This window comes from Mustela nivalis (assembly GCF_964662115.1).
Source record: "Mustela nivalis genome assembly, chromosome: 2".
Taxonomy (NCBI): Eukaryota; Metazoa; Chordata; class Mammalia; order Carnivora; family Mustelidae; genus Mustela; species Mustela nivalis.
The window spans coordinates 133,014,692-133,038,632 of NC_139021.1; the positions used below are offsets into that span (position 1 = coordinate 133,014,692).

The following is a 23,941-nucleotide window of genomic DNA, read 5'->3' on the forward strand; positions in this document are numbered from 1 at the left end:
GGAAATTATAGGGTGGGTGACAGCAGCTGATGGCCCCATCCATGTCCTGCCCAGGGCCCCGCTTCTTGGAAGGGCCTGAGCATTGGGCCTGAGAGAGAGAGCCGTTTGGGATATCGGACTGAGTCGTACGACCTTGGCTAGAGGGCCAGTGTGGTCTTTTTCCAGAATCCCATCAACCAGTAGAGAGCTTGGTCCCATATCCATCATCTGGGCTGGGCCCTGACGGTGGTTGGCAGGTGAAGACTTCGCTCCAGGGGGCCTCCACGGACTCGTCGTACTGTGGGCAGGCAGGACCACTCGGGGCCTCAGTTTCCTTATATGGGATCTCCCCAAAGCATTAGGAAGGAGTTCAGGGTTCCTCAAACTGTGCCGCTAAACCTGAGGGGACAGAAAGGAAACAGGCATCTCTGGAAGTCGGGGAGGCTGGAAGTTCTTTTATAGCTTCAGGTTTGGTCTTGAAAAATAAACTGTTACACTGTGCTCCAAAATATCCCCCTTGATTTCAGTGTAAAGCAATGTTTGCCATCGAACAACAGATGTTTGAAGAGATGCTCTTGGTTTATCTGTGACATCACATACCTCTTCCTTCCTCATCAAAAAGGAGCCCTGCATTAGCAGTCTGGAAATTTGGGTTCTAGCTGCAGACTCTGTCCTCCACCATTGTACTTTGGGCAACTAGTGAAATGCCTTCAGCTTTTCCATCTTTAAAATGGGAAGTTTGAGGAGCGCCTGGGTGGCTCAGTGGTTGTTAAGCGTCTGTCTTTGACTCAGGTCATGATCCCAGGGTCCTGGGATGGAGCCCCTCATTGGGCTCCCCGCTCCGTGGGAAGCCTGCTTTTCCCTCTCCCACTCCCCTTCTCACTGTCTCTCTCTCTCTCTCTGTCAAATAAATGGATAAATAAAATATTTAAAAAATAAAAAAAAAAGTAAAAAATAAAATGGGAGGTTTGGGCTCCCCAAAAGGTCTCTGAGGTTGTTCCGACTCTGTCCCGTGATTCTACTCCTCTTCCTCCTGCTTCTCACCTCCTCCCCATCACCTTGGATGCTGCCATATCCTGCTCTGCTGTGTGACCTTTTACCTCTGATCGACAACTTCCTAATCTGTAAAGTGGGTAGAATAATGGCTATGGAACAGAGTTGCTGGGAGGATTTAATGAGAGAACATGGGTGAATGAGCCTAGTACTCTGTCTGGCATGTCTGCAGAGCCCAGTGACTGCCCAGTGTCTTCCTTTTCCAAGTGTTAGGCTTCTGGTTAGGGTCATGAAAGGGTCATGTTTACAGAAGTCCTGAATCTTGGGTTCCCATATCAAGTGTTGAAATGTGTAGGGTTGTGGAGACAAACAAGGGCTCTGGACCCAGAGTACTGGGATCTGAATTCCAGCTCTGCCATTTACTAACTGCAGGCCATGGTCAGTGACCTAATCACTCTTTGTTACCTTATCTGTTAAATGGGGAGAATGATGGTAAGGATTGAACCAGACAGTACCGGGAAATGTCTTAGCCCAGGGTCAAGAGTGTGGTTAGCACTCAGAAATATCAGCTATCATTGTCACGTTAGAATGGTCCTTTTAAAAGTTCACGTAGTGTTCTTTTCTAGATGATAGTCGCAGAGTTTGGAATCCTTTCTTACTTAGTTTGATCATCAGAGCTATTCAGTAAACACGAGAATCTGTATTTGGGGAAGAAAGAGTGGTATGTTCCATCTTATGGGGTAAACTGAGGCTTTAAAGAAGTGATTTGCCAAGGCCATGATTCTAATTTAACTGCCCCTTTGAGAATCAGACGAAGACTGTAGACCCTTTCTGCAGAAACCGATACCGTGCACCCATGACATTTTGCACGGTTCCCGGAGGTGCAAGGAGGGCTAGCCCATCCAGTTTTCTGGGACCTCCTGGCTTCAGTGTATGTCCCAACCCAGTCCCAGACAACAAGGGGGTGGGTCACCCTGCCTGAAACCTACCCAGGGAGGGCTGTGATCCCTGGGAGTTGGTGCCCTGCGCTAGGGCTTCTTACAGCTATAAGCCAGGCACCTCGGGGCCCTCTGGCCAGACTGTATTTCCTGGGGAACAGGGACACCTCAGTCCTCTTCCTGTGAACAGAGACCATACCCTGCGCCTGGTTCTGGCCTTGATTTCCTGGAGCCTGGGCCCCATCTTCCTAACCTCTGTGTACTCCAGCACTTAGCACAAGGCCAGCACCCACTCACTATTGGGTAAATGCCAAGAACTGTAATATGTTGTGAATTACAAAGCGTGCTTCCATTTGCAAAAGGCAGAAACCCAACTCAACACTCGGGCCAAAGGAAAAAACACAGGTGAGAAGAGGTGGATTTCTTAGCTCATACAGCTGACAAGTCCAGAGGTTGGAGCTAAACTTCAGGCATGGCTGGCCACACACCCTCAAACCTTCAGCAGTCTCTCTCCATACACTGTTTGGCTCTATTTTCCTCCTGTTGGCCTCATTCTCAGGCTAACCCTTCCTGGGTGGTGCCAGAGATGGTTGCCTGCAGGGCCAAGTTAGCAACCCCAGTGGAAGGAGGGCCCCTCTTTCCCAGTCCAGCGCAAGTCCCAGGGTTGGCTTTGACCGGCTTGTTTGGGACCCGAGTGCTCTGATTGGCTCAGGCTGAGTTATGTGCCCATCCTGGGGCAGAAGAATGGAAGGAGCCTGCCCTCATCTGAGCCACTTGGAGGAGGAGCCTCCACATTAAAATCAGAAAAAAAGGGGTGCCTGGGTGGCTCAGTAGGTTAAAGCCTCTGCCTTTGGCTCAGGTCATGATCTCAGGGTCCTGGGATCGAGTCCCATGTCGGACTCTCTGCTCAGCAGGGAGCCTGCTTCCCCCTCTCTCTCTGACTGCCTCTCTGCCTACTTGTGATCACTCTCTCTGTCAAATAAATAAAAATCTTTAAAAAAAAATAATAAAATAAAATCAGGAAAAAAAGGGGGACAGGCCCAGGTAACAGCTGTTCACTAGCCACCTAAACCATGGTGAGCCACAGTTGTCTATGACAGGCACATATACATGCTGTAACAAGTGTCCAGGGTGGGGGCAGGGAGTCTGGGTCGGGGCCCAGAGAGGCACAGTGACCTGCCAGCAGTTTTGGGGGTGGCAGGTCCCCACTGGCATTCAGCCACCTGAGCAAGGTGCTGGGGAGTAGACCCGCCTTCCATAGCTGCCTTCTGACCTCTCCCTTGACTATTCTAGGTTCCTCTGTGACCCAATTGTTGGCCCGAGACATGGACAACGATCCCCTCGTGTTTGGTGTATCTGGGGAGGAGGCCTCCCGTTTCTTTGCCGTGGAGCCTGACACAGGTGTGGTGTGGCTGCGGCAGGCGCTGGACAGAGAGGTATGACCTGGCTGTGCACTTGCCCCAGTTCTTTCTGGGAGGGGGGCGACGCAGAGGCAGACCCTGGTGGAGGCTGGCTCATCACCTTTAGGTGAGGCCCCGTCCTGACCCCGAAGTAGCATCTTCCTGATTTAATGGTGTCCCTCTTCCAGGGCCAGTGCTGACATGTGGACTTGGAGTTGGAATGGGGTGGTCAGCGTATCTCCAAACAAGGGACAACCCTCGATGGTCAAGAAGGACAGTGACCCAGGGTTCATCCCCTATAGAATGGTGGCTCCGTGGTATAGACGGTCTACCCCCATGCACAATGTTCCACTAAAGGACATTCCTGGAGACACAGGAATCGGTGACAAGGCAGGCCTTAGCAAATTAAGGTAGGAGTTTGAAAACCCCTACCTTTGTTGTCTCCTTACATTTGAAGAAATGGCCACAGAGGCGTCTAGTGACTTGGTCAAGATCACACAGTAATGGAGAGGCCGAGCCCAGGTTAGAGCCGGGGCCCAGGACTCAGGATATCTTCGTGCCTCTGTCTAACTCTGCCTTCTCTCTCCCTGCCTTCTCTTTCAGACCAAGTCTGAGTTCACAGTGGAGTTCTCCGTCAGCGACCACCAAGGGGTGAGTGTCCCCTGAGGTCCCTGCCGCCCTGGGAGGCAGGAGCCCAGGCCCTTGGGCAGAAAGAGGCCAGGGGCCCATGCCAACACTAAATCCCCGCCCCCTTCTCTCTCCAGGTGATCACACGGAAGGTGAACATACAGGTCGGGGACGTGAATGACAACGCACCCACGTTTCATAACCAGCCCTACAGCGTCCGCATTCCTGAGGTAGGAAACCCTGAGCTCACGCTTGAGGAACATGGTGAGGCTGCTGCTCCAGGGCCACCTGGGAGCGGGCTGAAGCTGGGGAAAGGGCGGCTCCGGCTCTGCATCTCCTGCCTGCACCACAGCCCAGGCAGCAGCTCTGGGCAGGTTGGTGACCGTGCCGATGCCTCCGTGGATAGGGGCCCGCCCGCTGCTCGAGAGTGGGTTGGCGGTAGCCTCAGGCGCGATTGAAGGCCTGCCTGGCATGAGCCCCACAACTCCAGCTGGAGGCGGGACAGGACAGGAGTTGGGAGGAGCAGGTGTCATGGCCTCTTTCCTTCTGTGCACAGCCAGTGTGGGCCACAGGCACATGGGATGGCAGGCCCAACCTCAGACTTTCCAGCAGTGCCCAGAATGGGCCCCCCCACCCCACCTGCCCTAGGACTCAGAAAGCAGGTGGCTTCAGGAAGGGACTTTATTTCCCTAGCCTTATGCTTGTCCCACGTCTCTCTGGCCCCTCTGCTCCTTTGGGTCGTCTGTGTACTCTGAGTGTGTTTGCATGAGTGCATACGTGTAAAACCAAGCCATCGCTGGTAATTGAGAAGTACAAATTATTGCATTACAAACGGTTCATTAATAAGCTGGCTGCTGGCTCCCAAGGGTACCAGGGTTCTCATGGCTTACTGTCCCTTTCCCAGTGACTGATGGCAGTCTTCGGGGCTGGCAGTTAGCCATTCAAAGACCTTGAAGGTGGTGGGTAAAGAGCTTCTGCTGGGTGTCCCTCAGGCCTGCCCTCAGGGCTCTGGGCTGAGCGGCAGCCTTGAAGGGTTGGCCTGGGAAGGACAGGAGAGGGAATCCACTGGGGAGAAGCAGGTCAGCACTGGCGTTTGAGTTCCAGTTCCTTTATATGTCATTGGATCAGGAGACTGGAAGGGTCTTTACAAAATAATTTGTTCAGTTTGTAGTTGAGAAAACTGAGGCTCAGTATGGGATTTATCCAAGGTCACATAGCTTTGACTCTGTCTCTGACACCCAGGGCAGCCTCAGATTCCCTCCAAGATGACGAGACCTTGTCTCATGCTCCCCTCCCCCTCCCGCGCCACTCCTGTTCCTGGCCCTCCTCACTCAGCTATGAGCCAGTGGTCCTGTGGTTGTGCCAGATGGAAGAAAGCGAGGACAAGTGTGGGGGTAGGAACACACCAGAGGCTCCCGCTCCCTGCCCCTGATGGGGCAGGGCGTAAGGAAGGAGAGCCCTCGGTCCCAAGCATGGGGATGCAGTGCCCTGAGCGGTGGCCAGTGTGTCCGGTACTGCAGCTTGGCTCTGGCCCTCTCATTTGGAAGTCTCCCTAATTTAATTAAGGGTCTCTACGTGCCAGCCTGCACTCTGGGCCCAGGCTCAGAAACCAAGGGCACGGCTCAGAGTTAATGAGCCTTGGGCCCATTGCTCAGCTGCCATCCTGGCAGGCATGGCTGTCCTCTGTCTTCGCTCACAGGGGGCAGCAGGCAGCAGCAATGGCAAGGGGACGAGAGGTCACATCCCTCCTCCCCAGACTTTGGGCCGGGGCCAGCCTTTATCCTTGCTACCTTTGCCAAGAGATATGACCTCCAACGCTACCCTGTTGGAATCCCCTGGGGTTCTCCGAAGGCCTCTGCCTCCAAGGAGAGAGCCTCTTCAGTCAGTCATCTATTTAACAAATATTTATTGAGTGTCTGCTGTGGGCTTGGCGCTGTGCCAGGCTCTCGCCGCACGGAGACCTGGAAGGCCAAAAGAACGCCAAAGACAGGAGCTGGAACTAGCGGCGTTGGACCCTAGGTCCAGCCCTTGCTCTGCTTCCAGACCGCTGAGTCCATTGGGGCATGTCACTTACCCTCTCTGGGCCATCATCCTCCTTATCTAAGAAAAACAGAGGACAGACAGGATAAAGTAGCTGCCTGCCGCCCATCTGATGGGGAGACAGTGGGCTGAGATGGGCCAGCTACAAGGACACACAGTTCTTGGAGGACAGCCTATGTGGTTTACTTGCTCATCTGTAAACATCCCCAGGTCACCTCCTTGACATGATACGTGATGCCCTACTTAGGGCTGCTCTGTGTGGCTGGTGGGGTATAGTGTCAGCTGGATGAAGGCCTTGGCCACTCCTGACCCAAGGTGGCTTGGCACTGACCAGCCCTGGCCTGGTGTGGTCACCTGAGCTAGAACTTAGCTGCCTGGCTCAGGCCCCAGTTGAGGTACCTGCGAAAGGCCTGCTGGCCCCTGGCCCAGAATTGAGTCTGGGCTCTCCTGCTGGCCTTGAGGTCACCCTGGCAACCCCAGGCCCTGGCCCTTAAGAAGCATGATGTATGACAGAGGCCCTACAGAAATAAATAGGGTAAGAATGCAAACCAGAGAAAGAGAAGAGGGCCCTGGAGACCCTGAGAGTTTGCCAGAGTGACCAGAGAAATCTCAGCAGGCTTCCCGGAGGAGGTGGCTTTCCAGCTGAAGCTTGCCAAGGTGAGCGGTGGAGCTCTTGTAGGTCAAGACCCCTGGGGTTTAGTCCTGGCAGTGCCAGCTACTGGCTGGGTGAGACGCTAGGCCTATCACTGCGCCTGCTGGCTTTGTTTCCAACAGCTGTTAAACTGGGGAGTTGGAGCAGTTCCTTCTAGGGCTGATAGCCAGTGGTCTGAGGATGAATCCCAGCAGGAGAAGCTCCTACTTCTTCAGTCCTTCATTATTCCTGGCTGTTTCCATCCACTGAGCTCCCTTTCCGGTCGTCCCAGCCCCCTGCCACCTCTCCCTTACCTTCTCAGCATCCACTGTCCCCTGCCCTACGGGCCCTGACAATTTGGGGGTCTGTTGTACCCAGAGCCCAAGGATGGGTGGGAAGAGCAAGCTTATAGGGAGACAAATTCTGGGTCTACATAACAAAGAACTTTCTAATATTGAAACCTAGTGCACAGTCTAACCCCCTACCCTTCCAGGGATGTACGGAGTTCCCCAGCCCTGGAGTGATGCAGGCTAAAGCCAGAGAACCACATGTTTCAGAAGCCATTCAGAACTGAGTATCAGAGAAGGGACGGATCAGAAGGTCCCAAACACACCCCATCAGAATTTCCATCAGAACTAGGAAGGATGCAGATTCTTACTCTCCTCCAACTCTGAATCCATGGTTCGGAAAGAGCCAGCCCAGGAAGCTGCATTTTTAACAGTGACAGCAAGCCCTGGAGACCTGGCCCATGGGGACCATGTCCTTGGGCCCAGAGTGGAAGTGGGTGGGAGGTTCTGCCTCTTTCTCCAAGAGAAGTTCGCTGACCCCCTGCCCCACAGTCCTCCCCCTCCCCCCAGCCCAGACCCCCCTGCCGGGCCCCGCCCCTCCTCCTGAGAAGCCAGGCAGGTGTGTTTGGGTTTCTGTGCTCCTGGTTCCCCTCCTGCCCAGCCCTCTCCCCTCACTAAGCAGTTCTACATGTAATTATCCATTTTATCAGGGTGAAAGGCCCTGCAATTCACTTGTCGAAGCCCTAACGAGGCAGCGTGGCTGCTTTCAAGTCCGTAAAGAAAAGGGAAATCCTGCTAGAATTGGCAACTTAATTCACCAAGCCAGCCTCGACAGACCTCATTAAGTCCCCGTGTATTCATTTCAGGCTAATGGCTGTCATGCTGACTGCTGTTTGATTTGCTGTAATAGACTTTTATGGCGTTCCAATTTGCTCAAACGTGTTTGCCTGTGTCTGTGCCCAGCAGTATCGCTCCACTACCTCCGTTCGGGTTGTGTGTCCGCCTCGCTGACCTTCAGCGCTGCCCTGTCCCCTGTGTCCTCCTGGGGCCACCGCCCACCCACAGCCCTCCAGATCCACCACGGGGAGGTAACCCTGGGGCTGGGGTGTTCAAGGCTGGAAGATGGGTGTGAGGTTAGAAGTCAGATGGTGCCAGGTGGTTCCTTGGGTCAGGGAGTCAAGGAGGGACTTCTGTAATCACAGGGACGGCTGTGTCCTTGAAGTTTTGACAAGTCCAGCCAACTTAGCTGGACAGTTAAGGCTGTTATCCACCTGGCCTCAACCTACCTTTCTTGCCTTCCCTACTGGCTTCCTCTGCATGGATCGTCCTGTCAGCCCAGGGGCCAATCCAGGGCTTGTGAGCCTGTGTCTTCCCCTCTTTTCTCTTGCTCCAGCACACGCACATCGTGCTCTTCTAACTGGTCCTGGGCTGTTTTCTTTCCGCTCTCAGCCTGACTCAGTCCTGCCTGGCCTTCAGAGCTCAGAGCTGACCCACTGTGCCCTGATCCACTTCCACATTTGCGGAACAGCTATGAAGCAAGGCCCGGGGTTCTGAGCTGATGGGGACATGTCGGGGAGAGCGAAAGGACTCTCCCATTTGCCAGCTGTGCAACTCGTGACCTAACCTCTCTGGATCTCAGTTTTCTTATCTATGAGCTAAGCTGCACTGTTTGCCTCCCGGGGTCATCGTGAGAGATAGAATAGCGCAGATGGGTAAGACCCTTTGCCCCGTTCGTGGCTCATAGCATCCTCAGTAAAATGCTGGTGACTAAGACCAAGGTCTTGTCTTCAGGGGAGATAATTTTACACAGCGTAAGACAGGTTAGAGGATGTCTGATGACATCTAAATGTATCAGATGCCATGATAGCTTACAGCGTGCAAAGCAGGAGGGAAGCACTGTGGAAGGAATGGCCCGGTCTCTATGCAGGGGCTGTTTCTTTGGGACCTCACAGGATGTGTAGAAGTTTGGTAGTCACAGAAGGAGATGATGGTGTCTCCAAATATTGTATAGTCTCTGCCCTTTAGCTTCTTTTCATATAGTGGAATTTCCAAAAGTGGGAAGTAAACTCTAACCCCTGACCAGGGACCCTGTTGAAGAGGGCCAGTGGCTGTTGGGGTGTGTGTGTCCCTCACCGGTACCCAGTGTTCCCTTGTGGAAATAGAGCTGGGCTACAAGTAGGCTCCCTGGGACCCTGCCCAGGTCACTGTGACAGACAGCTCAGGTCCCACATAGATCTTTGTCACTCGTGGCTTCGGGTGACCAGCTGTGGGGGGGGGGAGGCTGGTAGAAGAGAAGGGTGGACTGGAATGAGAAAGCAGGGGCTTGAGTGCCCACTGCCCTGGATGGGGGCACAGTCCAAGCCAGGGTCCCCCCGAGGCCACCCCATCTCTCCATGTCACTTAGCAAGGACAGATGGAAGTCCCTCCTCCCTGGAGCTCCTTACTAGAGACAGGAAAGCAGGGAGAAGGAGACTCCTGCTGAGCATGTGTCCGTGAAACAGAGTAATTCAGTTTTGTGATAATAATACGTTGACATCGTTGTTACTGCTGAGTTTCCTCTGCGCCCAAGGCTGTGCTTGCCGCGCATGTGGGAGCTCCCTGAGCACTCACGCCCCCTCACAGGCTAGCCACGTCGTTAGCCCCATGCCATGCGTGTGGACGTGGAAACAGAGAAGATTTGTGACTTGCCCAGAGCTCCTCAAGGATGGAGCCAGGATGAGGAGACAGGTATGGTTCTGCCTGCAAAATGGAAATAATCATGCCTGCTTTGCAAAACTATTGTGAGGATTCAAGTAAATGGGACCATGTGTGGGAAGGGTTTCCCACGGGGGCCAGCGTAAGCTAGGGTCAGACACACGGCCAAGGCTGTGGTTGGTGGTGCATTCATCTCCCCTGCCAGCCTGAGCAGGGCCTGTGTGCCCTCCGTACCCAGCCCAGGCCCCAGCCCATGGACGAGAACTTCCCAAATGGGCAGAAGCCCGCTGCTCCCTCTGCCTCTTGGACAGTTGAGAGGACAGTAGGAGTCTTCGTGCAAAGGGCTCTGCCTTCACCAGCTTTCTTCCCCAGGTGAGGGGTCCATTAGGGCTCACAGTGTCCGGTCCCAGGGTGAGAGCAGCCAGGCCTGGTGCAGAAGGTGCCCACCCTTCCCGGGACACCAGAGCTCACTGCTGGAGCTCTCTAGTGCCCTCTATTGCCTGCCAGCTCTGGAATCTCAGCCATGCCCTTCTCAGCCATGCTCTGGGCACACGGAGAGCCAGGGAGGGGTGGCCAGACGAGGCCCTGAGCATGCAGAGGTGGGCATGACCAGACTGACTAGCACCCACTGGGGACAACAGCAGCGCCCCCAGCTGCCCTCCTCATGGCGTGCCCATCAGACGCTGAATGATTTATAAACTGCATCCTCAGGTAGCAAGAGGTGGGGGGTTGGGGGGCTCCCACTGACTTGTGCCTTCCATTCCCCCATGAGATGTCAGCTCTGCTCATGAGAGTGTCCTCTTCCATGCCAATCCCTTGACAGGCCATATTAATTTATACCTGGCGGCCGTGGTGCCCGGCAGCCCCCTCTGCATCTCTAACCACCCACCTATTGATCTGGGAGAAGGAGACCAATAAATCATCTCAGGGGCTCTGGAGCCTGCTGACCAGAGCCACAGTGGCTTCCCCTAGCCAGGCAGCAGCCCCAAGCTGTGCCATGTCTCTGGACCCACCTTGAGGGCCTCACACCTCTTCTGGTTCCCCAGCATCTGCACAATGACAGGGACCTCCTCTCTGGCCGTGGACAGGTGCCACAGCCTACAGTAGCCAGGACAGCAAGCTTCGGGCTTGTAGCAGTGAAATGACGTGTGACCATGGGCAAAGCAGCAGGGCCGCCTGTTTCTACATAGTCCTGAGGTGGGACGCATGTGTGCATCGTGATATGGTGAGCATGTACTTATTGGAGTAATATCCTCCTGTCTCTGAGGATTTTCCCTGTCTTTCATCTGTCCTCACTACAACCCTGTAAATTAGGGGAGAATTTTTCTTCCCATTTCAGAGATGAAAGAAACTGAGGCCAAGAGAAGTTTCATGACTTCTGCGAGTCCCCTGGCATCAAGCTAGAGCCATTCAGCTAGAGCCATAGTCTTGCTTTTGTTACCTTCAGCTTCTTCACGTGTGTCTTTTTGTAACTTTGTAGCTTTGCCATGGCCTGCTTATAACTTGCGGAATTCGGAATTCGCAAAGATGAGGCCCTGATCAAGCCAGGCTGCAGGCAGACGATGGGGAGCTCAGGGCCTCATGCACAGGCTTAACCCTGTCCCCGGCTAAGGGCTGTCACATGTGCCCCATACACAGGCTGTAGCAGTCCAGCGGAGAAGCTTGGCTCAGAGCCCACTGCCCACTCTATGGAGTGAGGACCACCTTTGGAGGTCAGGACCCCACCACGGTCGGTCGTAGTGACACTCCTTTCCAGTAACCTGCAGGATTAGGGTGCCCCTGCCTCTGAGATTTGCATACAACATTGTTCTGTGGAACAATGTTCTGTGGAAAACCCATCCTTACAGGTGAAAGCCAGACTGCCTACCCAGGTCCCCACGACCTCCATGGCACACCCTCCTTCGATGCCCCCTGGGGCACGGCCAGGGCTGTGAGCTCCCTCCACCACTCTCCGCACAAGGAAGGAGGGCAGCATGGGAGCAGGGGACAGAAGAAGCCCAGATGTAATTAAAATTACTATTTTGTTTTAATGTCCGTTACACCGGTTTCCTTGCCGATTCTGGCTGGGAGTCTTCGGGGGCTGCTGTCATTCTGTGGCAGGGGCTGCAGGACCGTCTGAGGTGAACACGAGGCAGGGGCCCAGGTGCAGAGCCCAGCCTGCAGGCAGTAGGGATTTGCTGGCATATGCCAGGACACCTCTTATTGTGCCCCCACCCTTCAAATAAAGACCCTCTAGATGGAAGGAGACAGAAGCTGGATGCAAGAAGATGCTCCTGCCTCATGGCTGGCCTGACAGCCCCACGAGCCCGGAGTCCACCTGTCGCCTTCATACCCTTTCTCTAAATGGTCTCCTCTCCCCTGTGGTGGAGCCTGTTGCTGGAGGGGTCAGGTCTCCTGCCTGCACCCTTTTACCTCCAGGCAGTGGTGTCTTCTCAGACCCTGGGTGGGCAGCTGGCTGGGGACACTGATGGTCAGAAGGACTTGTGCTCCATCAGTGACATGGGGACCCTGAGCCCTACTGTGGTTATGCGCACACAGATTCTGACTCCACCCGGGGAGGCCATAAGCAAGGTGCCGGGTCTTTCAGAGCTTCAGTGTCTCCTTCTGTAAAATGGGGGTGCACTGGGGTTGTGTGAAAGTTCGAGGGGAGCCCATGCATGAAGCCCCACACTCCTGGGGTAGATGATGGGTATTCCCATTGTTAGCAAGAATTACAAAGAAACATGTGGAAAACATAAAAAGGAAACACGACAATGAGAAAAAAAAAGAAGAAGAAGCAGTCACCAAGAAATAACTGGTAATGGCCTGAGAATCTTCCAAATAGGCTCCTTGGACCCAGCACTGGAGGGACTATCAAGGTGACTTAACCTAAGCACACATTCTGTAGAGATCACCAAAGCCAGACAGAGGCAGAGATTTCCCCAGGGACCCCCCCGGAAGTCAGTGGCAAACCACGGAAGAGCTAAGGTGACCGGGGAAGATTCTCAGGGACATGGTCTCTAGAACCCACGGGCCTGAGCCATCCCGCCACCAGAGGGGCTGTGCTACTCTCCCAGATGGACACTGATGTCCAGAGCCGGGCTGGGGAGAGGGGAGGATCTCTGCCCCCCGGGCTCCTACAGCCCCCACAAGTTCAAGAGCGGTGTCCTGGCTCGCTGCTTTCCAACATAGTGCTTGGGGCCTTGCGAGCATGTTGGCTGACCGCCAGCATGCCGCTGCTGTTTCTCCTGTTCTGGGGACTCTGGAATTCTGTCTCAACCCCATGATTTACCCAAACAAGTTGGAGTATTGTTAGACAGCTTGGGGACAGGCCTGGCAGCCGTCTTGACAACAAGCCCCACCCCCACCTTACACCCAAGGCTGGTGTGGATATGTTTGTGGGCTGCCTGACCCACCTTGTTTTCTACCAGGAGTGGGGAAAATAAGAGAAAGTGAGCAGGCGCTTGGTTGATGGAATTATTATAATTTCTCTGATTCCTTAGCAGCCTTTAATTACTTTGCAACTTTGTGGCACTGGCTAGAAGCTGGGAGGGGCTGGGCTCTCCTTCTTCATAATAACCTTAAGTGGAGACCTCCTGTCCGTCTATGGAAAAGCCGGCTCCTCTCTCCAGATGCAATAATACAGACGAGAGATTTCACCCAGGGCATAATCACTAGGTACAATGTAATCTTCCCCGCTCACTGTCTTCATCACCAATTGGCCGGCCCACTTCGCAGGCGTGGGGGACTGCCAGCCACAAAGAACCGAATGTCCGGTCGCGTCCTTGTCCAGGCAGGTCACGGGCTCAGGACGTTTCCTCTCCAAGTCCTGCCTCTGAGAAGGCCTTTTCCCACAGGCACCCCCGCCCCATCTCCCTGTCTTAGCCCAACCACACCTCCTGCCATTCCCAACACAAACCCTACATGTTAGAAATCCATTGCATTTGCGTGAGGTCTGAGCTCCGGGCTTTCCTCTGCTTCCTGTGCTAGAGCTTTACTGTGGGTGGCCACTTTCCTGCTGCCTTGCCTTTGCTCATGCCTGGCCATGCCCTCCCCCACGATGCTCTTACTCGTGCCCCCCTACACCTTCTTCCTCTGTTTAGCCAAATCCTTTTCTTCCTTCCTTCCTTGGAATAATAAAGTGGGAGTGGGGAGGGGATTGGTACTGTGTCCCCATTTCACAGACAGGCAAGCTGAGTGTTAGCGAAGTCAGACTTGCCTGGTTATCCCCTCTGGAAGTAGCTGGCTAGGATCTGACCCCAGGCCCTTCACCTAGTCTTCTCTCTGCTAGGCTTGAAGGCACAGGCTTCTTTTACCCCTTGCCCTTGGAGCTGCTCCGTATACCCACCCCATGCTGGCCTCTTGCAACCGCACTCCCAGACACCTTCTGCCTCCCCTGACCCTGGCCTGGCCTTTCCCACCTGGGGTGGTCCCAGAACCACACTGTGCGCAGAAGAGGTGAACCAGATACAGGTCTGGTTGCTGAGCCTCCCCGGGGCTGGCCCAGCCAGAAGCAGCTCCTCCTGTCTTGGTCACCTGTCTGTACAGCTCAGCAAGTTAGAGGGGTGAGCCCTACCCTGGAGGGGGCAGGAACTCCACCACCTGCAGCTAGGAGACTTGCATGAGGAAACCCCACCCCTTCCAGGGCTGAATTTGCCCCTCTGTTAAATGAGAGTGGTAATCCTGGGTTTGTCCATGTCCTCGTGGGGATCAGGGACAGGACAGACAGGAAAACCTTGAGCTTAAAGCCTCATGCAAGTGGGACAGATTAACTCCTGGAGTATTTTTTCTAATGCCTCCTTTCCTACCAGCTTTATGAGTTTTCTTTTTTCTTTCCTTTTTTTGAGTCTGTGTATTTCTTAAGCATACATATGGAGAAACGAACAGCTGTAAGTGTTCAGCTTTGTGAATGGTCACAAAGTGAACGTATTGTGTGACCACACCTGCATCAAGAAACAGAAACTCTCCAGCACCTAGAAGCCCCTTGTGATTCCCAGCCGCTACCCCTATGGGTAACCACTATGTTGACTTCTGTCCCCAAGGAATATGTTTGTCTGTATTCATCTTACTGAACGCAGCCTGGTCTTTCTCACTACCCAAGCTATGGATCAGGCAGCTTCCTATAGGAGGTCACTCCCCACAGTGGTCAGGATCAGTGCTAAGGTTCGAGGTTCAAGTCCTGCACTCAACACTTCCATTTGTGAGTCGCTGGGAACATTGAGATCTCTGCTAAAATGGGTGTGGCACGGGTAGGGCTGCCTCCGTACCACTGTCCCCGTCCCAGTGTTCTCCTGCAGGGGGCTGTGATGGTGCGTGCCTGGGGCTCAGCCAGCGACCTGTGCCCGAGAGCCTGGTGGGACCCTCCCCTGCAGGCATCACCTTTAGGCAGCCTCAGCCGGGGCAGACTCTTCTCTGCCATGGATATTTCTGGTGCTTGTGGAGCTGTCCAGCGGCTGGGACAAGAGGATGGAGGTGGAGGGGTGGCGCAGGAAGGGAGTTACGGGGAACTAAATGCAGTGAACAAAACCTGGGCTGAGAGGAAGGAGGCAGAAACACAGCAGGAAGGTCCCTTTCCCCACGGAGGTGCCCTTCGGATTGATAAGAAGGTCTGATCATCCTCCTGTTAGAGCAGGAGAAATGAGCCCAGGCGGGTTAAATGACTTGCCCAAGGTCACACAGCTGATTCCAGATTTTGTCCTCATTATGCTCCCCCAAAGCAAGTTCAAACGCCTTTTAGCCCCAGCGCATCCCCTCGGGGCTTGGGGTTTAGTGTCAGCGGCCGCCCTCTTCAGTGGTGCTGGCCTTGAGTCTGGAGGAGGTAGAGGGAGGGGGCTATTTGGTTCGGAGGGGGATTATTCTGTAGTGACCTTTATTGTGTTCTAGCACCTTCAGCGTCCCGCGAAGCTGTGGCTTATATCAGCAACCCAATCTGAGGTCTGTGAAAAAAAAAAAAATCTTTAAAGGCTTCTTAGCAGCTTGAAGTGATTGTTTTTTCTTTCCCTTACCTGGTCAGGGGTTGGGGCAGGGCCAGGGCAATGGGAGAAGAATAATGAATTCTCCTAAAGCTCTGTCTTCCTCCCCACGTCCCCAGACCATCAGATCCCTCAAATTCAGGGGGCCCTAAACCTTTAAAAAAATCCCCCCGTCACAACCCAAAAGATGAGGGTGGAGGGAAATGCAGCAGCAGCTATTGGGGCGGAAAGCCCTAAATGGTGTGGAAGTAATGTCTAAAGTGTGCTGGCGATTACAGACATTTCCACGGAGCCACGCTCAGGCTGCATGGGTCGGTGCCAGCAGCCGTGGGGAAATAAATAAATAAAAAGCGAGCCGGCGTTAGAGAGCCCATTAACTGTTGCTGTGCAGAAGAGAGGGAGGCGACAGGTTACTGGGGAGGGTGGAAGGAAGGTAGCCAGGCTCATTCATTCATTTCCTCCATCCATCTATTCATTCCACTGTACTGAGCTCCTGAGAAGTGCCAGGAACGTTGCTAAAACCTTTCTGTGGTCAGTGGCCAGAGTCTCTCAGGCTGGTGGGGTCTGATCCCAGACCCCTCATGCCAGCCGCCCCTTGACTTTCTGATTTCCTGCACCTCCACCTTCTTTCCAGTCCCTGTGAGACTGGGCCACAGGGCCTTTGCACGGCAGTACCTCCCTTTCTTCATGAGCTCCCATGTCCCCTGAGATCTTTAATCCCGGATTGATCCCTTTTCCCAGTAAAGAACAGATGCTCGTGTTCTGGGTCTTCAGGGCACCATAGCTATGACCTTGGGATGTAATGGCTTACTTATTTTCAGGACTGTTTAATCACTTTTGGTCTCCCAGAGGAGACGGTGGGCTCTGTGAGAGCAGAGGCATGTGACTATTTCCCCATCACTGGACCTTCGGGACCTCATTCCTAGTGGGGACTTAGTGGAGATTTGTTGCACGATGCAACATTTGTTGCATGATGTCTTCTGGGAGCTTCTCTTCCTCCCTCTCCTCTGCAGCCCGTATCCTTTCAGTGAGAAATTCCACAGACCAGCCGGTGGTGTGCCCTGCTCCCATGGCCCACTGCGGAGGGCAGCTCTGAAGTGCTGGCAAGTTCCCTACCAAGGCCTTGGGTCTCACCAGACTTCTGAGACAGCCAGTGGGACAGGGCGAAGGCACTGCACGCAGGGATATTGGAGGACGGGGTATGGCTGAAGGGGCTGGGGTATGGTAGGCAAAGGAATAGCCCCAAAGAAAGGAAAGCCCCGCATGGTAATCCTCAGAGCCCGTGACTGTTCCCTCACGTGACAGAGGGAACCTGCAGGTGTGATGATGGACTTTCAGGAGGAGATATCCTGGCTTTGCTGGGGCCGCAACGTCATCACAGGGGTCCTCATGAGGGGGCGGTGGGAGAGTCAGGAGGAGAAGCGGCAGTAGAAGCAGAAGTCAGAGAGAGAGGCTGGAAGGTTTTATGCCGCTGTCTGACCATGGAAAGAGGGGCCCCTGAGACAAGGAACAGGAGTGGCCTCAAGAAGCTGGAAAAGGCACAGAAACAGATTCTCCCCTAGAGCCTCCAGAAGGGGTGCAGGCCACTAACCCCTTGCTGTGGGTCCTGTAAGACCCATTTTGGATTCTGGCCCCCAGAACTGTAAGATGATAAGGGGGCGGGGATTCATTAGGGCACCTGGAGGAGGCTGATGCAGGGTGCTTTGGAGACAGAGCAGTGGGAACATGCACTCTCCAGCGCACCCTAAGCACCCCAAACTCTAGTTCATAGTTCCTTTGGGGCGCTTCAGGCAGGAGGACAGATGTCCCCGGAGGTGGGCTCTCTAGAGGTAGGGGTGAGGCCAGTGGTCATTGGAGATGACCCTTGAGGGCCAACCATAGGGGAAGGGCACCTGGGGCTGGGGCGTGGAGAGGGCAAATGGCTGGGAAGGGGCCCTGCAGGCACCGGGAGGGGTGAGGTAGGAGTCCATGTGTTGGTGTGGAGAGGGAGAGCTTTTTTTTTTTTTTTTTTTTTTAATTTATTTATCTGAGAGAGAGAGCATGAGCAGGGGGAGGGACAGAAAGAGACAGAATCCTGAGGCAGACTCCCCAGTGAGCGCAGAGCCTGGCACAGGGCACACATGGGGCTCCATCTCACACCCTGAGCCAGAATCAAGATTCAGATGCTTCACCGACTGAGCCACCCGGTACCCCAGGAGGGAGAGCTTTTAGATGACTAAAGAGAATAGGGCTGGAAGGGGCTGCATCTCAGAGCTGGCCACCAGGCTGCTGGGCCCTGGGGAGCCCTCCCGTTGCACGGTGCTTAGCGGCACCGGGGTTCTGGCGAAACCCCTGGAAAGCTTGGCCTCTGGGCACCAACCAGCCCAGAGACCAGGGAGAGAGATGAGTCTCTGCTTGGCTTGCTTCCCAATTGGTAATGGTGCTAGAGTGCCGATCCCACACCCCTGACCCCACCTGCATTCATTCATCAGACACTGGGTGCCTGCTGGATGCCAAGCACAGGCTGGGTGCTTGGGACACAGGGGAATGCGCCGTGGTGCCTGGTCCCCCTCGGGAGGTCCTGGCTGGGCCCTGCTCACCCACAGTGACAGATGCTCTTCAAAACGGGATGGAAGGCCTGTGTTTGAGGACGTGGGCAGCCACCACCGGAAGCCTGGCTCTCTCTGGGTTGCTGAGCAGGTAGGGCAGTGCCATCCACCCATCCCATCTTTGGAGCTATAGGAAACCTGGGTTGTACCTCTCACCTGCCCAGTCCCAGCTCCCAAGCCCCTTGTGGCAGGCGGCGTATGTGTGAACGTGTCAAGTGCGGCTCCCTCCAGGCAGCAGAGTTGGACAAACGTGCTCTACATGAGCTTGGCGAATTGGTTCTCTCTGCTCTGTCCCAGCCGTCCGCCACCCTGCTCTGCAGCAGCCTGGGTTTCCCGGCTGGTCGCTCTCAGTATGGGCTGGGGAGGGTGGGAGCAGAGACTGTCTTTGGTCTGAGACAAGCAGAGAGACCCCCACTCCGTCTCTGGGCCTCCATCTGCTTCCTTATATTTGGGGTGGGTGGAAACCCCACAAGATAGAACAGGTCCTTCGGAAGGGTTCAAGGGCATTACAGAGGAAGGAGCCTCCTAGAAGGCCTGGCAAGGGCCAGTGCCCACACCTTCCTCTGACCACCTACTGCAGCCTCCTTTATACCACTTTTCCGACACGCAGGTCCTCCTGGTGCCAAGTTCCAGGGCTTGTGATCTGATTACAGATAGGGTCTGTAAATTACAGTTCCTTGAAACCATGAGCTCCAGGGGTACTGGGCACACGGAAAGCACCAGGAACGGCCACAATGACAGTAAGAAGAGTGTGCAGGCACTCTCGTGTACACCTTTTATAGCCGATCAGAGGTATAGGTATGAGGATTATTCCCAGATGGAAGGTGGGGAACCTGGGACTCAGAGAGGTTAAGTCCGTCATAGAGCTGGGTTGTGAGCCCGGGCAGCACCACCTTCCAGCGCCCCCATATGCTGTTGCCCCTCTGTTGACAGTGAGTCTACGGCGTCCCATCTTGCACATCGAGTGAATGTGAGCCCTCCCTGGGTCTCCATACATCCTCTGTCCCCCGGATGGTGCCCAATGCCATGTCCAACATGGGCTGGAGAGGGTGACGGTGCAGACACTACGCCCAGTCCTAGAGAGCCGGACTGGGGCGTGTTCCTGGAGAGATAACCTCCCACCCTGCACCACGGCAAGCATGCAGGCACACACCTCAGGCATGCCGTCCGCCGTACCTCCTGTCCCATGTGGCTTCCTCATGGGTCAGCGCCCCAGAGTGCTAAATCTTGGGCAAATCGGCCACAGCCAGTGGGAGGCCAGGAGGACAGAAGGAGGGGATGTGGCCATCAAAGCCATTAGCAATGAGCTGGCCAGGCGAACAAAAACACGGCTGATTGGGGCCAAGCAGACCAGCTTCCTCTGGGCCCTGTTCTGTAGCCCTCTGAGGTGGGACGGGGGATGGGGCACATACGTGGAAAATGTGTGCTCCCTGGGAATCACAGACAGGCACGACTCATGGTGTGGATGCTTGGTTATGCCTCCCCATGAGAACAATTCGCAGATGGAAATAGTCACTTCACATGTAGAGAGAAGAGATAAGCGGGTTTCTAACTAGAGGCTTTGGACTGGAGCAGACCTCGTCCCCCGCCACCCTCCTTGGACAACAGTGTGCCTTTTTTTTTTTTTCCAGATTGTATTTATTTATTTAGAGATACAGGGCATGAATAGGGGAAAGAGCAGAGGGAGAGGAAGAAAGAAAAGCTCAAGCAGACTGAAAGCCCAGAGCCCAACACGAGGCTCGATCTCACAGCCCTGGAATCCTGGCCTGAGTGGAGATCAAGAGTCAGATGCTCGAGGGGCGACTGGGTGGCACAGTGGTTAAAGCCTTTGCCTTCGGCTCAGGTCATGATCCCAGGGTCCTGGGATTGAGCCCCACATTGGGCTCTCCTTTCAGCAGGAAGCCTGCTTCTCTTTCTCTCTGCCTGCCTCTCTGCCTACTTGTGATCTCTGGTTGTCAAATAAATAAATAAATCTCTGGTTGTCAAATAAATAAATAAAATCTTTAAAAAAAAAAAAAAAGAGTCAGACGTTCGACTGCCAGAGCCACCCAGGCACCCCAACAGCAGTATATCTTAAAGAAACGCTGTACCAGGATTCTTCCATATATCCTTGGTCCTCCCCTTTTATCTCCCTGGGTCTCAGTTTTCCCACCTGCCCAGTGGGGTTAATCACCTTGGCTCTGGCTAACTCACTGGCTAGTCAAGGCTCTTGTAGGAACAGACAGCCAAGGGTGGGATGTCATGAAAACCATGGCATGGGCTCCCCAGGTCATGGCCCTGCTGAATGGTGCCCTCAGGCCATTTTGTAAAGAGGGGGTTTGTGGAGCATTCCTGCCCCTGGCCAGTGCTCTGACACAGAGAACCATCATAGAACATGTCCCTCCATGGTGCCTTTCTGGGCTTCAAGGTTCCTTCCCTCAGGTCAAGGGCCACCCAGTCCCAGCAGCTGATGAGCAGAGGTGGGTGGGGGTATGTTTGGAAACAGAGGCCTGGGACACAAAGCACCCTGTCTGCGCAGCCATGCCTTGGGACAGGTCCTTCCCCAGAGTCTCACCTGGAGGGCTTGCAGCCAGGCAGGCCTGTCCCTTCTGCACGGATGGCCTTGCAGCCGGCCTGCAGCAGACACGGCTTTTTTGTTTTTGGTTAAAAAGCCTCATTGGAGCGTTATGATATTGGAATGTGAAGGGTAATTGAGCTGAAAGCTATTCTCTTCCTGTGACCGGCACGATAGGAGTGATTGAGGCACCCAGGCCCGCACACCAGCCTGGGAATCCTGATGAAAGGGCTGTGCGGGGATGGGGGTGAAAGAGGTACGCAGCCAGGTCTCCCGAATCTCTGCTCCTCTCCCCGGAGGCCTGAGCCTGCCCCACTGAGTGCTCCCCTGAGACACTGAGCTGCCAGGCTGGACCTCCCCCGGCCTGGAGGAGATGGCCAAGGCCTCGGCATACTGGGCACAGGCAGAGGGTCTCCAGTGACAGGTGCACGAGGAGAGGGCTGGGCATCGGACTGAAACTGGCAGAAGAGCCCATTTCCTGCAGCCCTCTCCTGCCCCCACTGGGACTCCTGTCCAGCCCCTAGTTTGCAGAGGGATCTCTATACCTTCTGCTTCTCTCTCCCCCTCCACGGGCTACCCTACATCTTCCCAGGTTTGGACAATCCCAGGGTTTTCGAAGCCCCTTCGATGCACATAGGAATCACCTGAGAATCTGCTTAAAATGCGGATCCTGCTGCAGTACATCTGGCGTAGTGCCTGAGTCTCTATTTCTACCGTGCTCCCATGGGATGCCAACGTTGCTGGTCCTCCCACCTGGCGTTAAGGAGTAGGATTCTAGGAAGGGATTAGGGCATGGGTCCAGCAAGAATTCTCCAGATTCTCAGTGCAGGGCCCGGCTGTGAGGAGACACTGAGGGGGACAACAGTCAGTTCGCCAAGCAGGGTTGCCCCCTGTGGTGGTGTAGTCAGAGCGCTGAGCAAGAGTGGGAGGGCTAGTGAACTCCAGCCCAACTCAGCCTAAATGTTACTCTTTTTTTTTTTTTTAAGATTATTTATTTATTTATTTATTTATTTATTTATTGGGGCGGTGTAGAAAAGAGCAGAAGGAGAGGGACACGCAGACTCCTCACTAAGCATGGAGTCCCACGCAGGGCTCGATCTCATGCCCTGAGGTCATGACCTGAGCTGAAATCAAGAGTCAGATGCTTAACCCACTGAGCCATCCAGGCACCCCTCCAAGCATTGCTCTTAATGCTGGGTACTCTGGAACTGGGTGGCATTGTCTGAAGAAAGGAGCCCATTTTTCTTGGCACAGAGGGTGGTTTTGCTTGCCAAACTGTGTGTTCACGGGTCAAGGTCCACTCTGAAGGGACAGCTTTTTCTAGTTTTGCACAAAGGCACCATAGAGACCTTGCCCTCAGACCTAAAGCCATCACAGTCTACTTGCTTCTGCACACCTCCATCTTCCTCCCTCATACTGCCTGACCTCACAGCTTCTCCTGGCAGAAACCAGAAGTCCAGGGGAAAGGGAGACGCTCACACTTCCAGACTTTGCTTCTCCCTCTAGTCCTTCCAGCCCCTTCAGAGTGGGGAGAGCCCCGGATACCTAAGAAATAGATCCTTTCCAGCCACCTGCCCACTCCATGCCCTGAGAGCTCAGCGGGAGGGGTCAGGCTAAGACAGGCCTCTCTGTCCCACCCTGGGGTGGGGACCAAGTGTGCTGTAAGGAGGGGATGTCCTTGAGTAAGGACTCTCTGGCGCACCCCAATCCAGCCTATGCCCTCCCTCTAGCATGTACACACACACACACACGCACACACGCATACCATACTCAGTCTCTCCGCATGGCCCATTATTAATTGCCATGCAGGCATAGCTGAATGGGCCCCATCAATATATGTTCTAGCAGCTTCAAGGAACTGGGGCCTTTGGTGGGACGGCACAGCTTATCTCTCCTGTCCAGGCTTTTCCTGCACAGGACTCCACTGGCATATAACAAGTTCCTCCTTGGGGGTTTCTGGGCCTGAGTGCCAGGCCCAGCAAAGGGAGAGAAGCCCACCCCTTCCCAGCTCCGCCTTGCCTGCTCCTAGCTGAGCACAAGCCTGCCTCTTACCCTGGTGGTACCTGCAGGCCAGGCAGGGGACCTCTCCGTGGCCGTGGCAGTGGCCACAGAGCCACAATCATAGGAGAAGCCTCGGCAGCTGCTGTCCCATTTTCCACCAGTTCCAACCCAGCCTGAAGGGTCCCCTTTCCACCTTAGACTCAACTCCCTCATCCTGCTCTGCCGAGGATTGCATGGACAGGGTCATTCTTCTTGCCTGGTGGCATGTTGTCGGTGGGCAGATGTGTGAGGCTGGGTCTCGGGCGGTCTCACAGGTGGACGAAGCATCATCTTTCCCAAGCACCTGTCAAGCACCTGCCTTCTCTGATGGCCTCTCATCTCACATCCAGCTGACTTGGGTTGGCATTCACAGCCCCTCGGACCGTCAGAAGAGGGAAATGTCCGCATGTTCCTGCTTTTCCCTTCTCTGTCCCACCTGGTGAATAATGTGCACAGTGAATGTTTATCAAACACGTCCGCTGTGCCAGGGACTGGGCTCAGTACTTTCTTTCTAGGCATCCCTTCATTCTTAGACCACCTTGGAGGAAGGTGTATTCACTCTTCTCCTTATGCCAGTGAGGAAGCAGAGGCCCAGAGATGTTAAGTGACTGCCCAGGGTCACACAGCTGGTTAGCAGACCCCACAGTATGCACTGGTATAGCGCCTCTGTGTGGACACTCTCCTATGACATGGAAATCTCAGCTTCTGGGGGTCATGCAGGACAAGTTCAGGCATCTCAAACTTGTAAGTCAATTCTTCCCAGGTAGAGCTGGAATACGCTTGCCCCCCATTTACATCCCACTGATCCAGGTTTGCTGGCTGGGATGAGGGTCCGTGAATGAAAGTGCCACCATGGGAGGCTGCCATGGGTTGAACCCACCTCATGGGTCCCATTAGCACCAGCAAGTGAGCCTCTGGCCAGCGTGTGATGTGCTTGATAAGGGCAATGGGACCTCCAAGTAACCTCTTCTCCAGAATTCCCTGAGTTGTAGACCCCTGGGCCTCATCTCCTCTAGCTTTTTGACAACGGAGATAATAGTACCACTGCCCTCTGGGAATCATAAGCCCAGCGTTCCCTGTTCAGGATTTTTAAACCCCCTTTGTTGGGGGTCAGACACCATGGGTACTAACACCCCCCCAAATATTATACTTTTTCCATTCTGAAGTACCCATTTGCCCCTCCTTCCAAAATATGTGAAATTGGGATTTATCTGAGTTA

General features: G+C 54.4%; 1 protein-coding gene across 2 annotated transcripts in view; it reads left to right on the forward strand.

Moving 5' to 3' along the window:
- CDH23 (cadherin related 23) overlaps positions 1 to 23,941 on the forward strand; it is a 396,562-nt gene that overhangs the window by 106,951 nt on the left and 265,670 nt on the right. For both annotated transcript variants that reach the window (XM_082715700.1, XM_082715699.1), the window contains exons 4-6: positions 3,204 to 3,346; positions 3,914 to 3,961; positions 4,075 to 4,167. In XM_082715700.1, the coding sequence (XP_082571826.1) occupies positions 3,204 to 3,346; positions 3,914 to 3,961; positions 4,075 to 4,167 (284 nt within the window). The remainder of the gene's footprint in view (positions 1 to 3,203; positions 3,347 to 3,913; positions 3,962 to 4,074; positions 4,168 to 23,941) is intronic.